This window comes from Haliotis asinina, chromosome 7 (assembly GCF_037392515.1).
Source record: "Haliotis asinina isolate JCU_RB_2024 chromosome 7, JCU_Hal_asi_v2, whole genome shotgun sequence".
NCBI lineage: Eukaryota > Metazoa > Mollusca > Gastropoda > Lepetellida > Haliotidae > Haliotis > Haliotis asinina.
In genome coordinates, this window is record NC_090286.1 from 16376472 (window position 1) to 16394534 (window position 18063).

At 38.4% G+C, this 18063-nt stretch overlaps 1 protein-coding gene across 3 annotated transcripts in view; it reads left to right on the forward strand.

Moving 5' to 3' along the window:
• Window positions 1-18063, forward strand: part of LOC137291843 (coiled-coil domain-containing protein 24-like) — a 129319-nt gene that overhangs the window by 51008 nt on the left and 60248 nt on the right. For all 3 annotated transcript variants that reach the window (XM_067823387.1, XM_067823388.1, XM_067823389.1), the window contains exons 4-5: window positions 10498-10562; window positions 12602-12677. In XM_067823387.1, the coding sequence (XP_067679488.1) occupies window positions 10498-10562; window positions 12602-12677 (141 nt within the window). The remainder of the gene's footprint in view (window positions 1-10497; window positions 10563-12601; window positions 12678-18063) is intronic.

Here is an 18063-nt window from a genome sequence, read left to right on the forward strand (position 1 = left end):
TTACGCTTCTGGATGGGGCATGGTGGGCGAGCTGGCTAAGGAGCCAGGCTAGTGATCCAGCGAGGTTGAGGTTTCGGGATCGAGCCCACCTGTGACCGGGTGTAAAAAACCTTAGAGTCAACTTTGTGTGCAGACTCTCTCAGTGTTGTCACAACCCCTAGTGTACAGTACACTAGTGTACAGAACCCACGAATCCGTTGGTATATGACCAGATGGTGGCCACATGAACACGTGCATACACCTAGTTGCGGGTACAGCAACGTGCAGTAAACTTGGACAAAGTGCTGTGACTATGTGTCCCAGTCCACCCAGCTGTCAACTGGGTACCTCGTTAGGATGGGAGAGCCACAATAAACTCGGTGCGCCTAGTGGCAGCAAGAGTTGTATACTCCCCAGGGAGTTGAGATTGCAATACCATGTGCTGTTGAGATTGACATCCGGTGATCGAGGGAAAAATACCAGCGCCTTGAGCATGCACTAGTGCGTGGATATGTGCGCTATATAAATATCCAATCTATCTATAATGAATGGTGAGTCCATTCAACTTACACATGCCATTGATAACACGTCTGGCCAACTTGAAATAGCATTATGCAATATCACCTACTACCCATGATGGACAAACATCGATAACAAATCGATCTCAAATATCGATCTCAAATAATCTGTCATACGTCAATGGATCACAAAACATAATAGAAGATGGTTACTACAGCGTATGTTTTCTCATTGATGATATTTTCAAACCCTTAGGAGCTGAGCTTAAAGGGGCACTGATGCGGAGCGAATAATGCTTCTCGCCAACGGTCTAATTACGAAAGCAGACCGCAAATTGGTCAGCGCCCACTCCTTCGACCGTGACGGACAAAGGAACTGGGCTCCTGTCCATATTAGCAGAATTTCTTCACCTAAACAGTCAGGAGGCCGGATGCCCATCACATGCCATTTGTTTAAAAATATCCATGGTATTCCTTGTCTGATCGTAACCATATATCCCAGCAGTGTAGTTCTTTTCGGATGCTTGGATGGTATACTTACTGATCCAATTTGATCCTATTTCTGTGTTTTTAACCTCGATATTTAATCATGTTACACGAAAATATGATGTCTACAGGCACGTAGCAAGCCATTTGTTTCAGTACGGAAGATTGCAAAGCTTTATATTTAGGCAGTTTTGAGTGTTGGTTGAGCTGTGATAGCAAATAGCATACGTAAATTTTGGTAGCTATGGTAGCTACCCTGGTTTATTATTTATGATAATAAAACACACAGTTGATTTATTTGAATTCGTAAACAAAAAAACGATGACTTTGCCTTTGGTAGAGAAATCTGAGAATTGTCTTACGTAAAAAAAAACTTATTTCACCTATTTACCAAAGTACATAGCAAATGCCTGTGTGTATTCCTTATGTAACGAAATTCCGTTGGTATCCTCAAAACAGTTTCGGCCCATAAGTGTTTTCAGGCTGCATGCGACACAGAGATTACATTTCCTTGCTGTAACTCGCGTTTGATGGTGTAAACCTACACGTGTTATTTGTCATCATTCTCTTGATGGTCAATTCATGAATTTATAACAGGTATAATTAGTAGCAACACCACTTCGGTTACTCAACAAAGGTTCCCATTTGGCATTTCTCCTGTCTGGAGTAAATACTCAACATTATAAATTAAGGTCTGTAATGGCAAATGTATTGTATGTTATGTAATATGTGCATGTAAGTGATGCAAGAGAGTTTATCAGCTGAGTTACAAAAACAAACATCGATCAAAGGATTAACCGATAGCACACTGATTGATTAATTACTTTTATCAGGGATACTCTATAACACTCTATATAGGCTCCCTGCTTTTATCTTCTAGCGGATGTGTCAAAAGGCAGTGTGTGTAGATGACTACACCCTGCCGTAAAGCGTGAGTGCAGAAACAACATCCTCCCTTCAAAGAATTAACCACCCTTGCGTTGATTGATTGATTGCTCATTATTGGTTAACTAAATTACTTAGAATAGTGGACATCATACAATTAGTTGCCAGGTGTGCTATCTTGGGAGAACAATGAGAGGTTTATCTGGTTTTCACCAACGAAAGACGTGAAACGATGTGTTACTTTTTCGCAAATGAGACAGTTGTAAGACACGCGACACAGAGCAGGATTATTTACCAGCTGCAGATGAATGGAATACGATTTCTTTTACGTGGATATTGATGGATACACTCCTGAACAAGGTAGTAGCCTGACATTGTTGCTATAAAATTAGTCTGTTTTACATTCAGTATTTGCATTTTGTTTTAATGTATTTATTGTAGCATTCAGCAGAATCTGTATGACAGAAAACAGACACTAGATCGCGTATGTGTGTGAAATAGGATCCACATTGGCAATCTATACAATGCATAAATGTTGCTGTTATGTTAGAAATTTACTATGAGTATAAGCAGATCGTGTGTTCTTTTGTTAATTTTCAGAATCATACAAATATGACAATAAACTAATTAGGGTTATGAGGCAAAATATAGAGACGTACATTGGCTTCGTTATTTTTCCGTCCTAATAGTTTTTTACCATTTCTACCACTGGCAGATGATTAACCTTCAAAGTGTTTCATTTGTTTTCATAATACATTTGTAATGAAGTAAAAAATGACTTCACCTCAGTTGATCTGTCTATAATTAAACTATCAGTTGCGCCTACGGACTGCGCAGCAGAGGTCACGAACCAGTCACGAATTCTGGGATATCATCCGGGTACTCACGGGAGAAAAACAATAACAAAAGTTTACACCAGTCCACGGATATTGCTCCGCATTAGTGCCCCTTTAAAATAAATGACTCAAACGGAATAGTGGTGTTAGACAACAAGGGAAAAAACAGACTGGTAATCAGTCACCCGTTGGTGGATAGGATAGGACTGTCATCAATTTCAATATCCCCTAGCCAGAGCATCAGTGGTTCGAAATTACCAGATCTAATTCCATACCACGAGCTATGCATTCATCTCGATCAGCTTAACACACCTGATGATATACAAATTGAACATCCTTCCAAGTTGTTGAGGGCTGTCCCAGTTAAAACAGAAAAATACAATGAAAGCCGCACAGAGTCATTTTCATCACGTCAGTATAAAAAATTTACAAACGGTAATATTTCTGAGTTAAGGATATCAATTTTAGATACGAAAAAAAAAATATATGTAAATATAGGGCACCTAAGACTGCATATACAAAATGGCCAGTAATCAAGGACCAGGAATGTGAATAAAAAGATGCATTAATGTTGGTTTATCAGACCTGGGTGATACTAGAGGGTTTGATGACGCTGGAATAGATGGTAAAATATACGCTTTTAAGCTTTAATGAACAACATTTACAAACGAGTTGAAGTTCCCGCCGCTTATGGATCTGGTAGTAACTTTAACATAGATACGTTAGGGTCTGTCAGCAATACATGATATGATGTATTTCATGACAATGCTGGTGAATGGAGAATACACCCATCATTCGGTGGTAAACTGTTTGATTTAGAAGACTTTGACAGGCCTACAGATATTTATCAAAACTTACCATACCATCTAATACACACTGACGACAACAAGTGGACGATGTTGCCAGCTTAAATCAACTGGCTTCTCAACATAACACTAATCTCCCCAAAGACCACTATCTAAACAAAGTCGTAAACAACAAAACCCTGCTCGTGGCTTATGTCCCATCACAGAGACGCAGTCTTCATCACACCAGCCTTGAGTAGATCTGTCCACATGCTGTCGTGTAAGCCTGGGGAGAATGTGGTAGTGCAGTTGGTTACTTCATTTGATGGTGTAACCACCCTCCTAGAAAGCCTCTTGGATAATACCACGCTGGCCATGCAAGTTTTCCTAGATGAACCACCGCAGAGCGATGTTGAGATCGTGAAGGTAATCAAACTCCAGTGAGTTAAAAAACACCAGGGTCGCATTTGCTCTATTTACGTACGGGTGGGGTGTGTTTCACATGCCAGTTTGCGAGATGTCACACTGATAGTGGAAGACACTGTAACTCGAACCAAGATTTTTCTAACCGAGCACATCAGTTTTAGTAGTTTTAAAGTTCATACATGAGACATTATCAGAAAAACAATTTGAAACTATTTTCTAACAGTATTATATAAATAATGGTATCCAATGTAACACTCGGTGATCTAGGAGACACTGAGAGCTTCAATTTACCTGGTGAGGATGACACACCATACCTCTTATACTTTATAGATTTTGTATGCAAACGAATGCCACTAGCAGATTTTAAAGAGCTTGAATGGATTAAAATAACACTAACCAACCCTTTCATCATTTTTAATCAAAATGGCCTTGTTTCCAAAATTGCTAACAGCGGCATCCTTCTCACATACTTTTATCCCGACGAAGAATTTTCAGCTTGTGAGCTGGGTCCATTTTGTATTAAACCACACACAAAACTAATTATAGACCTGTATCTCGCAAAGAGTCCCACCAATCCAAGAAACCTTCAGAAGGTCTTTCAATAAATTGGGACAAAAGACATGAGAATAAACGTTGTCGAATCATAATAAGATGAGGCTTTCCACCATCAACAAGACTCTACGGGATTCGTATTTTTTATCGTGGAGATGTTCATATCTCACACATTTTCCTACACGATAATATAATAAAATAGAATGGGGCTGTATCCATCCATAGATGAAGAAGGAAGTGTAGAAGGATTTCGACTGAAACAGATATGTGAAATAAAACGCCAGCTAGAACAAGAGTGTGATACTTGGGCATTGCTACATAAAAAATACAATAGAGCTTTAAACTACATAGATGGTGCTGATACCACCCTAATAGCAGCTAGCATGGGATTAGGGGCTGTAGGAGTTGGGCTGTTGACAACAGTCGTACATGGGAAACAATAAGCCAACCAATGTTGAAAAACTTGTGCCAAAGTTGAGGAACAAAATGAAATACTTCATTCTCTATCGCAACCTGCAGCTTTACCTGTTGCTGGGCATGAAACTCATGAAAGTCCACTGAACGCTCGAATTTGACCAAAGTCCTGGGAGGGAGCCTTACTTCCGAATGGACACGGACTTGTGAAAGCTGGCTAACAGCAATGCATCAGTGTGAAGCTCATGAGATCAAGCGAGGAAGAAAAACTCTGGAAACTCATCACCAGCCCGGTGTTCTACCGGAGCAAGATATTCGACGACATCTTGGCAGCGCTGCACGTGAACAAAACCCACATCAGAATGAAGCCTGGCTCAAAAATAAACAAACCATCAGGTGATGAAGGAGTAAGCATTAACTCTGAAACGTTGTGTTCTCATATAAAGAAGTTGATATCCATAAAATCTTCATTCTTATGCATTTCACTTCTAAATGCCCTTCAAAGACTTAAAACCCACATCAAATTCAACCCCATTTACATGGTGATGAGCATCCTCGACCTGTCCAAATACCTGATGTACGATTTCTACTACATCGAGTTGGAAAAGCAGTATGTCAACAAGTGTGAGGTGCTGTACACGGACACAGATTCTCTGCTGATGGAAATTCGCAGCGAGGATGTGTACGAGGCTACCCCAAAGACAACCCGTTTTACGACACCACCAGCAAAAAATTGCTTGGCAAGATGGACGAGTACGCTGGCACACTGATCACTGAGTGCATTGGCTTGAGACCCAAGATGTATTCCACCTTCTGCCGAAATCCGGAAGGCAAATGGCGTGAAAAAACATGTGGTGAAAAAGCACATCAAGCATGCCAGGACCAGGAAGCCCTGTTCAAGAACAAAACCTTCAAACTCCAAATGAACATGCTGAGAAGCTGCAGACACAGGATATACGGACTGCCAATCAACAGGCCCTCGCTGTCTCCCATGTACACGAAATGAAAGATCATCATTGACAGAGTCACCACTTACTCTTACAGACACAAGCACATCTCAACCAAGTAACTGAATGCATGCATGCATACATACATACATTGATGGATAAAATTTATTACAGCCCTGTGTGGGAACTGGAAAGGCACAGATGCCACCTCCAAGCTTGCCAAAGCAGCTTGAGTCTCAGAAGCCAAAGCTTAAGCCTGGCTCAAAAATAAACAAACCATCTGGCAAGTCTACCTGCCGGCGCCTTGGTACATCCCAAGAGGAAAATTCAACATTTCAACCCTGAATCGCATTCACCAAGCTGACCACCTGCTTCTTTCTCCTGACAGAGTGAGGTGCAAAACCTATAAGTACGTCCTGATCATCTGTGACGTTGCCGATTGCTACAAGGCAGCCGAATCGCTGAAGACCAAAGATTTGAACGAAGTTGCCAAAGCTTTAGAATGCATCTACAAACATAGTTGCTTGACCTGGTCTGCTGTATCACAAGCCGATCCTGGGCACGAGTTGTACTTGGAGCTTTGAACTTTCTATTTGTATATGTTCCATTTTGAGAGTTAAAATGTTTTATATACTAGAGAACTGTACATGATGCAACAAAATTTCCCTTGAGTTTATAAATAAATCATCTTATCGCATTACTAGATCATTTGGGTGGCTGAAATACTTTGTTATGATTATTTTTTTTTGAGGATTGATAATCTTGATGGTTTTTTTTTAATTTTTATCATCAAAATGACTTTCATTGCAAATTATGATAAAATTGATGTATGTACTATTGCTATATACGTAGATATAAAGTTGCAAGATGATACCATCTGTAGAATCGAAAAATTATAGTCTTTGGTACCACAAACTAAACCTATTATTCCCATTTGATCTTACTATAAGACGTATCATTGCAAAAACTCAGACTGTCAGAAATTGCAAAAATCACAAAGAAATCCACCCTCACCATAACCAAGCTCCATACCAGTGAACATACACATTAATATGAAATTTAGAGGCAAACTGTATTTGTCTTTACCTGTGCATTTGGTGAGAAAGCATTTATGTTTGAATACTGGATAGTATTTATTATTATTTTATTAATTTCTTTTTGCCTTTTTTTTATTTTCCCCCATCTGCCTGCCCCATTCTTGGAACAGATGCTCTGAAGGTGTGCATATCATATTTTGTTTTTGCATTTTATAGTTCTTGTATGTTTGTAGACACTTGAACTTAGATACATTTTGTTGAATTTCTCTGTGATGATAGTGAAATAGGAGATTAAGTCTATCCACTTCTCCATAAAAATGCTCAAAGAAATCTCATAGTTGCATAGATGTATTTTGAACATGCTTTGTAGAAATTAATCACCAGAAAACACTCAGTGTAGGGAACGCTTACTACAGCAGCGGTTGTTACATGATTTTCTTGAAGAGGCATTCATTATTTAAGGTTAATGTGGAGTTTGGAGGGCACCACAACGTCTTTACCTGTCAGTGTGTTTACCGGAAGTCCTAGCAAATATCGCTGTGCAATTTCATAATGTGTCAAAAATGGTGACATTTATGACAAAGCATATTTTGAGTGTTTTTGAGCACTTTCACATTGCATGAGATTATAGTGAATGGTATCAAGGAACAGGAAATTTCATGAAGAATTCAAAACTGTGAAGTATATTTGTGTGTGTGATATATTTTGAATTTTATTGGACTTCAAAGTGAGAAACTTTGTAGTGGGAATCGGTTGTGATTTCATAATCGATCATCAGTTAGAGTTGGATTAACCCAACTAGTCAATCATCGATTAATAATCGGTTAAATTAAATCACAAGAAGAACCTCTAAGTAATAAATATATTAAACAATATCATGTGTTTGTTACTGCACAGGCAAACTGTAGCACAAATGTGGTTGCGCAGCGTAGAGAAAATGACCAGTCTTCATATATGCGAGCAAAGCGAGCAAAGGTTGGCAACACACTTCCCTCGCATCGGTTCAAAAAGTATTTTTCGTATTAAAATAAAATATTGCCACCTTCAAAGGTACACTCCCACTTCCTCACTAGATTGTGCTCTCCGAATTCCAACCCCATATTTAATAATTACTCACATGAAATATGTTTTATTCAACATTTTAAGCGCCACTCGTGGTATTCAGTTCATTCCTCGCCTCCATTACCCCTTGCCAGCTTCCGGCTCAATGGAGTGAAGGAACAGGAATAAGCAGAAGTTATAAAGGTATATCGTATTGCCTAATTTTATCATGATTCTGCTGGAATGTATTTGTCTTAAGTGTCCGCGTTGTTGTTAGATCTTTTGTAACATTTATTGAACAGGAGGCAAAGAAAATTGGAAATCGGAGATCACAACCTGATCAGGAATTTGGAGTATACCTTTGATGGTGGCGATATTTTATTTTGACATGAAAAATACTTTTTGAACCGAAGCGATGGAAGTGTGTTGCCAACCTTTGCTCCCTTCGCTTGCATATATGAAGACTGGTCATATTCTCTATGCTGTGCAACCCCACTTGTGCTACAGTTTGCCTGTGGTTATTGTCTCAGGTAAGGTAAGCAAGTTCAATTCAGAGACAGATGGTTGAATATAAAGAGGTGCACAAAAGGAAAGAAAAAAATAATGTTCTTTTATGGTTTATCATTTACCATCAACAACATCTGTTATCAATCATTTAACACCAAAGGACACATAAAGGCACCCAGTAGAAGCCTTATCAATGGATAGCATTTCCACCTATTTATTTTTCTGGCCATCATATTGTTTTGCACAAGAGAAAACAACTTTGTCAGTGAAAATATCAGATTAATTAAACATCACTAGACAATATAATTTACCTTTTCAGTTCAAATTTGTTTTTGCTAAGCATTGTATTATATGCAGGGATTAAGATTTCCGTTAGTAATTTGTCTTATATACAGAGCAGGAATTAGCAATCAACTGTGCTCATGTTTCCCAGCGATCTTGTCCAAAGAAACACAGTAACATAACGGGATGGATCCTGACACACTGATCAGTAAAATATAGAATCTAAAAGTATTGTTTTACCAAGAGAAATACATGTATATCACAGTGTTGTGTAATGTTTGTCAGAGGTTTTGCTCTGAAAATGTCTATATAATCCACACTAACGTAATATGGACCCTCATGAACATGATAAGTGAAAGTTCTATGTGCAGCTTTCAACCAATAAAATTATCAGACAGAGCCATAGATGCTTCTAGGATATAGTGGAGATCTCTCAGAACGTATACACTGGAGATATCAAGGTTGGGGTTGAAGAGGAAGATGTCGCCTGCAACATGTTTGACCTTGGCAATTTCTTTATTGTGTATCGTCAATTTTGCTGCTTTCACAGGTGGTACATTGAACATTTAAGTTGCATTACATAATCACTGCTTCCTTCTTCCTCGATGTCTGGTCTTTTCAAAATTGACAACAGTCAGGTTGTCACAAACAACAACTTTGGGAATTAAGCAAAGCACTGACAGGTATCCAGAACAGCCATGTCCATTAAAGTCGTCCACAGTGTAAGAAGTAGAATGCCAGTACAGATCTTGCAACTTGGAATGTACTTGAAGAAAGCTTCATTGTGGAAATAATTAAAGCATTTGACACTGTGTAAATTGTTTCTTTTTCCTGTTTCACCCTGAGTGTAGACGAAACCATTTAGAAGGTTCTGTCCGCAGTTGTGTGAAAACACTACACAAGGGTAATGAATGCATATTTAAAGTATGGGTTATTCATGCTGCATATGTCATTGTAGAATGGAGATAATCCTATTGTGTTTACAGTTTGGAAGTGATTATGCTAACATGTTTGGTTTGAAATGACATTTAGCTGCATTCAACCAACTACAACCAACTGTAAACACTATAGGATTATCTACTAATTAAGTTCTCAAGATGAAATAACATACATATAATGTAACCTGAAATTTCACATTTACTGCATCCAGAAATGACAGAATAACAACCATCATGAAGATATCATTCAACTTCAAACCAACACAACCCAATTATCTTCAAACTGCTCAGGTACTCACCATTCTAACCAAGTAACATATCAAGTAAACCTGATACAATGTATAAGAACAATCTTAGTTGAGGTAGCAACCTGTTTATCCAATCTGCCCAGTCTCTTTGGACATTGACCTTATTTTCAATGTGCTCAAGAGCTGGAATTCCAGGTAACATTGAATGGTGTGCTGGTTTTTGGCTCTCAGATGTTTGCAAATATGTGTCACAGTTTTTGTTTTCAGATAAAATCCCATGAACTTTAAAAAAAATATGTTTTGTCTCTGTAATGCAATTTCTGTACAAGTGTACTGGTACTACAAAGTAGTGTGCTTCACAATTCTTTATTCCATCCTATATTTGTTGTTGACAATGCACTTCTGGTCTTGTCTTAACTTGCCAGAGTGACAGAGCTGAACTTTTGATAAAAGTCCCCATTGTAAGTGTGATGTAAAAAATAGATTTTAAAAACTCTCACGTTCAGCCAACTGGAAGCTGTTACAAAAGAATAAAATCAATGTAGTCAAATGTAAAACCTAGCCTTTGGTATGACTCATTCAGGTAATATAATCTACTTCTCAATTCTTTCTGCAGAGATCATGAACACCTGTTCTCCAAACATAACAACTGTGTCATTGAGTATGCCTTGGAAACAAGCCGTGAGTATTTCAGTGGGTCAGAAACTATCACTAGTTATACTGTATATAGTTAAACCTGTGTGTCAACAAGACCATGCCAGTGCCATTACCTAAACCAAATGTGTTGTGTAACAAACAGTGACAATAATCGTGTGTGGCTCAAGGGGTTCATTGAAGCATCATGTTTATCACACTAAATGTCTCCTGAGACCAATAAAGATCTAGGATGGAGCTTGTCTTCAGCAGCCCATTGTTGTCTTAAGAAGTGCTTGTCCTACCTGCGTGTTAAATCAAAACAGTGTAGGTCAACACTCATATACAGTCAAATTCCAAGGAGTCAAATGCCAGCATCACAAATATTATGCATAACACAAGCAAATATTATGCATAACACAAAGTACCTGTCAGTCCAGACCATTCCCTGTTATATCTGTAATTATTTGATTTCCAGTTACACAAATTCCTCTTATGAATACACATGATGACTCAAGAATGAAATGTAGCCCCATGAGATTCTAACAATAGCGATCTTTTAGACATGCGCTTAAGTCAGTCTCTGAGAAGTTTATTAGTGTTGCTAACTCATCCAGTTGAGAAACCAGCGTGGCTCACACCTTACTTGATGGGTGTGTTCAAAAGGCAGATTTGTGCCATGTATATCTGTTGATTGCTTATAGATTTTGTAGATAGAGTTTAAGAGGAGTAGTATAATCAATGGGGGTACGGGACCACCCCATATAACCCATGGAATAAAAAACTATCCTCCCCTCACTCATATTAATTTATAAACCCCATAACACGACTGCTTTTCATCTCCCCTGTCAAAAGTACCTAACAGTATTACTAGTCCGATGAAGCTTGTTGGGGAATGGGAATAGTTTATATAAAACAGGGAATTAATCTGTAATCATATCAATTTATAACATTGACAGTCTTCGTTATTTAAAGCGATTTCATATCTTTCTCAAGCAGTTAAAAAAGAAATTGCAAAAAAAAATTACAGAAATACCACGAAATGGAATCAAAGTTTATAATGCCCCAATTTTCTCACAAATTCAAACAACTGTTAAAAAAGGTACCCCTGTAGATAATCCTATTCTCTGAATTAAAATACATGAATTACCTAATTCTTCTCAATTTGTTTATTTGGTGAAATTATAGGATAAAAGTAAACTAATAATAATAAATGGGAAAATATCTGGTTATCATCCATTAATGGAAAATGGTAAAGAACCTGATCAGAATAACATTCATAGACTTCTTGTTAAAGGATAACAATATTCAGGGGTTGTTGGATGTCAGTTCTTTATGTATGGTAGTATTTGTACTTCACTTGGTGTTAAATTACAAACCGTGATTGTAGAAAAGGGTGAAGATAAATATAAAGATACTTTACATTAATTAATACATGATGAAGATCACTGAAGTCAATGTTATAAATTGATTCATTGTCTTATATAAATACCCCACAGTCTTCATCTCACTAGGAACACTGTTGAGTACTTTTTTACAGGGGAGATAAAAAGTAGTCACGTTAAGGGGTTTATAAATTAATATGAGTGAGGGAAGGATAGTTTTTTATTCCATGGGTTATATGGACTGGTACTACTGATATACTACTGCTGGGCTGATTATACTACTAGAGGTACGTGTATTTTGTTTTTCATCATGCTAGTATTGACATGTTTTAATGTCTATTTACAATCTGTTTTCATTCTCTTTGTGATCTAATGGATTATGTTATATTTTGAGAATATAGGAATTGTTCAATATTCGATCATCTGTTCTTCTACCCATGTAGGCATACCTGTGTCTTGAGTACATCGATAAGTTGAATTTATTACATGGTCCCCAGCGGTCCAACTCATCAGGATTTGACTGTATTCTAAAAATACCTTTGATGTTGTCTCTGTGCTATGTGTTAAAAAGTTCTGTATGTTTAAGAGAACCGTAGTTCAGACAACACACAACACAGCAATAATTTCTTGTTTTGAGCATGTTTATGAATCTTCAGGGAACATGCGATAGTTTTGATTCATCACAGTTTTGTTCAATATCAGGTGACTGTTCAAATGCCCAGATAAGGTCACCAAAGACAGAAGAAGCAGCAACCAGAGTTATCACCCCACAGAACAGGTAACATTGAGCTTCCTTGAATCAGTCATCTATTATACTGAGGTATTCCAGCGTAACAAATGGGATTCACAGGACTCTTGACATAACTGCAGTGTTGAAAGTGAAATGAAATGTTAATATTAAAATATGTACTTTCCACAACTAAACTGTTTGATGTCATGACCTTTGCAATCCAACCTTAAAGGGAATTTTTTAAAGCATTAAAATATGGATCTGATGTTTCTATACAGAATGCAAATTTTAATGTTACTGGACTATAATTTTGAAGGATTTCATTTGTGTTCAGAAACCTACTGAAGAATGACTTAGGCAACCTTAGTGCAGTGTTAAAGAATGTTAACCTTAGTAGAGGTTGCTTCGTGAAAGGAACCCCAGATCACTAAAATATGAATATTCAGACAAATACTGTTACAAGACATTGATTTACCATTTGAATTGTTTCCTGATTGTATACTCTCCCAAAACAATTCTGTTACACATGGGAAAAATTAAGAAAATAAAAAGATAAAAATAATATGACCCTGTGAGCACAATCACAGAACAACTGAATGTCTAATGAAAAAGATGAAACAAGAAAGGAGAATAAAGAGCCAGAATGTAACTGTAAGAGTGTAACTTGAGAAAAAATACTTGCACATGCAACATGGAAATTCTTGTCATGCCTGCTGTCACGTTAGTACATGGGCTGTAAAAGCAAACATGAAATCAGGATTGTCATTCTTCATAACTGTGTTGGAGACTTCCTTAAGATGCCAAAATTGGCAGAAGAGCAAAGAAACAATGCCATTGTTTGCAAATGGGAACTACACAAACCAATGTTGCGAGGCAAATGCTTGTCTGCAGGACTACCATCAACCGACTTTGGTCCCACTACAACATGACCAGAAGTACCTGAGACAGACCAAGGTCAGATCGACCCAGGGTAACAACGCTAGCCCAGGATCAGTTTCTTCACCTTCGGGATCGATTCAAGACAGCCAGCTCTACTGCAGATCAAATCCCAGGGCTGCGCTGGGTCTCCAGCCAAATCGTCAGGATCCATCTGAGGCAAGCAGGGTTACAAGCAATGCGACTGCTTCGGCATCACATTTTCCAGTCAGGTCAAGTTGCAGCCCGGCTACAATGGTGTCAACAACACCTCTGCCAACTGTATGCAAAAAAGAGACAAATTTGATGGACAGATTACCAAGCATTGCAGAATGAGTGGCAGAACATCCCACAATGTACCATTCAAACCCTAGTGTCCTCAATGCACCGACGATGCATTGCCATCATCAACACCAGTGGGGGTCAGAAGATGTGAGAATGAGCACCCTCTTTGTGCTTGACTTCATGGTATTCTGTGTTTGAAAAACACATGAACGGACACGATAATGTACAGTGATGACATTGCTTATATGACCATTACTTTCATGTAATTATGTAATTTTCATGTTCATAAGTTGTTTGGCAAACTGGTATAACAGAACCTTTTGGGGAGAGTATATATGAGATAAGAAGAAGGGTAATTTGTTTCTCTTGTATATAGAACAGGAATGTAGAGAGATTTAGGGAACAAGATTACTGCAGCTCCAGATTATCAAACCCTTCTGCAATGTTAAAGATGGCTGATCAGCCTAAGAATTTCTGACATCTATTTGATCTTTCAGTGTTTTTAATCCAGTTACATTGGTTGATTACAAACCCCTTGAGGAAAAAAACTTTGAGCACATCATCTCACAACAGTCTTCCTCTTAGTTCTCGCTACAACAGCATGCATCACATAGATTCTTGCCCTATGGGGAGTACATTTTGAAAGGAAGTAATATGACAAGTTCTTCATGAATCTCAGTTTGGAACTCTTGCAAAGATTGGACAGATTGTTCACTCTCTTGGCACTGTCTTCCATCATAGGTCTGATGACTTTAAAGATATTGTTCTGCCCTGTCAGGGCCCTCGCAAGACAATCAAAGACTACAGAAATTTTTTTTTTATCCACAGCACTTCAATAGCAATATCTAGAACAACCATAACCTATTAGATGCATTCACTGATCCAAGCTCACATGTTTGCAATATTTCCTCACCTGTTTGCCTTCTAGTCCTCACAAGATGAAATCAGTGGTGTCTACAATGGCACCGTTCAGAAACTGCACCTTGGTCTGTATCTTGGTGGGAGGCTCTTGAAAGTCAGAGATGGTCTTTGTAACTTATGGTGCTTGTCTATTGGATGTCCAAAAACTTAACCACTTTGGTCCATTTGTCCTGACTCAGCAGTCACTGACTGGCCATGCAGAGAGATGTATGTACCCAGGGTTACCACAGGAACTAATGTGACATTTGATAGATTACAAAAAGATTAAGAGTGACTGAGGACCGAAAAGTCTTTGGTGCCTAATGAATCACAAAGTATCTTCAAGGGATCTCCAAAGCAACCCATGACATGCTAGTCTGAACTTGATCAAAGATGAGATGAGCCTCCTTGTGAGCTACCCATCTCTTAGTTGTCCAACCAAGCGACAAGTGCAAAATGGCCACTTTGGCATCAAGCTGACACTATTTGGAATCTGAGGATTTTGTGGGAAATTCAGACAACGATGGCTTTGTTTGGACTTTTGTTTGTCTTTATCATGGTGGCATGTCTGATATTCATGAGAAGAGCAGTGTGTGTTACTTCACACCTATACACAGTTACATAGTGCAACTATCATCTTTATGTCCTGTCCTCAAATTTAGGTGTGGTGATTTTCAGGATGTATCAGACATGACCGTGTATGCTTTTCTTGAAATGGTGTATGAATACCATTTGATAGTCATCTAAATATCACGGTTTATTTTCATCAAATATGCCCTCCCATCTCACTTGTATACACATGTGCATGCATTTTAGTGTGGCAAGTGGGTGATTTGGTACACACAATGTGAGGGTCTTATGCCATATGTAAACTTTTAAGGTATGTTTTGTGATTTTTTACTGTATCACTGGAATGTTCAAGAAACAAACACTGGGAAGTTATGTTATAGGAAGTTATGTCATCAACTTTATATGAAAAAATTGGAAATCAGTTAAATCTAATTTGGTATTTGTGAAGGTGACCCATGAAAGGATGAAAAAGGATCATGTTATTTTGTCACCTATGACCATGATTTCTGTGAGTGAGAGGTTTGTATTATTTTGTAATTTTGATTTGTGAAAAATGTATACTCCTCACCAAAACGTTAATCAACAAAAGTCAATAATGTGTATGGCTTCCTTGAGCGTTGACAAAAGCGTTACATCGTCTTTACATGGAGTTGATGAGACGGTTGATGAAGGCCCAGACTTGGTGATACGCCTGCAAGAGTTCAGCTGCAGTTGTCGGCCTTTGTCACACATCATTCAGCCTCCTCTGAATCTCATCCCATATGTGTTCTATTGGGTTTACATCTGGACTGAGAGCAGGCCATGGAAGTGTTTGTATGTTGACAAAGAAAGTCTCTAGTTGCACTGGCAGTATGGGCACGCGTGTTGTCCTGCGGGAAGACATGGTCTCCATGACAGGCCAAATGTCTCAGCACTTGATGAATGTTGCGGGCAGGTGTTACACCATTTCCTCAGCCAGGACCAATATTCTGGAACACCATTGGGCCAAGTTTGTGATTGAGAGTGATAGCACCCCACATCATTATGCTCGGACCTCCCCTACAAGTGTCTTTCAAGAACACAATTATCTGCAAAACACTCTCCGCTTCGTCACAACACTCTCACCCTGCCAACAGCCTCAAAACGCAGTAGCGGCTTTAGTTGGAGATGACTACAGTTCGACACTACAGGTGACGCCAGTTCCGATGATGTGTGGTCTTCCACTGGCATGATGGTCATCTGTGCTTCCAGTGGCTTGGACTTCTTGCTGCAGGCAGTATATTGTTCAAACGTGAACAGGAAATGATTTGCAAGATGTCTTGCAGTCTGGCCAGCATTCAGTCCTCATAAGGCTTGCTCCCTCTGTTCCCTTGAATAAAGTGGCATGTCACTACTGTTGAACAGTGAATAATTCAGTGCAGGTTTGGTGGCGCTTGTTATAGATCACACCTCAGGATGCACGAGCATTGTCATTTTCAAGAAAACACACAAAAACCTTGTCCTTTCATTACTTTAGTAACTGCATTTTGATGACTTTTTTTCGTATCAAATACAGAATCTGAAACCAAATTTTCCAGAACATTGGCTTTCAACCTGGTCTAGCTTACATATGAAAAGTGAAAAAATGATTTAAATTGAAACATATCTGGCAAAAGTATTGGAAGGGTGATGTTTCTTTTGCAGTTCAGTACATAACTGATAGCAAATCAGGATATCTAACTTTAGCAGGAAACTACATGTGTCAGAAAAGAAATAACTTGTCACCTATTGATAATAATACCAAAATTACAGGATAATACTTATACCATTTATACATAAATAGGTTATCACTGTGTGTTTTGGGATGGTTAATATCCTGCATTAGGAATAAACATTGTATTCAGCAAGCCTTGGCTTAGAAAGTCAACAGATTAGCTTGGATACTGAAGATCTTGGCTTCTGCCTAATTACACTCACTAATTTCCCACAACTGTAAACTTGCAAGGGACATAGAAACAAGTTCCGTCTGTCCGTCCGTCCGTCCATGCATCTGCCAAAACTTTGTCTGAACCTAAACTGATCGTGATAGCTTAACCAAACTTGGTACACATGTCAGGCATGATGCCTAGATGTGCCTTTTGGGGGTTAAACCCAGGTATGATTATAACTTTTCTTTGGTTTCCATGACAACATGACTCAGGCTCTGACTATGAGGATGTCATCTTGTCCTGAACAGATCTCCAAAACTATACATGCTAGCTTCATCAAACTTGGTACACATATTAAGCATGATCCCTATATGTATCTTTAGGGGTTTTGACCCAGATATGAATTTTAGTTTTGGTGGTTTCCATGGAAACGTCACTTAGGCTGTGACTATGACTGACTGATGTGTGGATGCCATCTTGTCCAAAGCAGATCTTCTGAATTATACATGTGTTGCCTCGGGTTCATTGATATCAGATGAGGTTTCTGGAAGAACAAATGACTCATCAAGACTTCTTTGCAAGAATCAGAAATGTATTCAGACAAATGGCGAGACTCATGAAGTGGATGTATGACACTCACAATTAATACATCAAATGGTATACAATATTACTTAAGTACAATCTTATTTCAAGCGCATTCTGTACTAATCTTTGCACAATGCTTTCAGTGTTTGTTTTGGAGTATTATGTGCTCAATGAATGTTAAAAGAATGCTACAGCAAAACCATGAAGAATTCTGAGCTTAACCATGAACTTTTCAAACTTAATTACAAAGGCATAAAATGATAATTACATAAGAGATTAATTCTTATGATTAG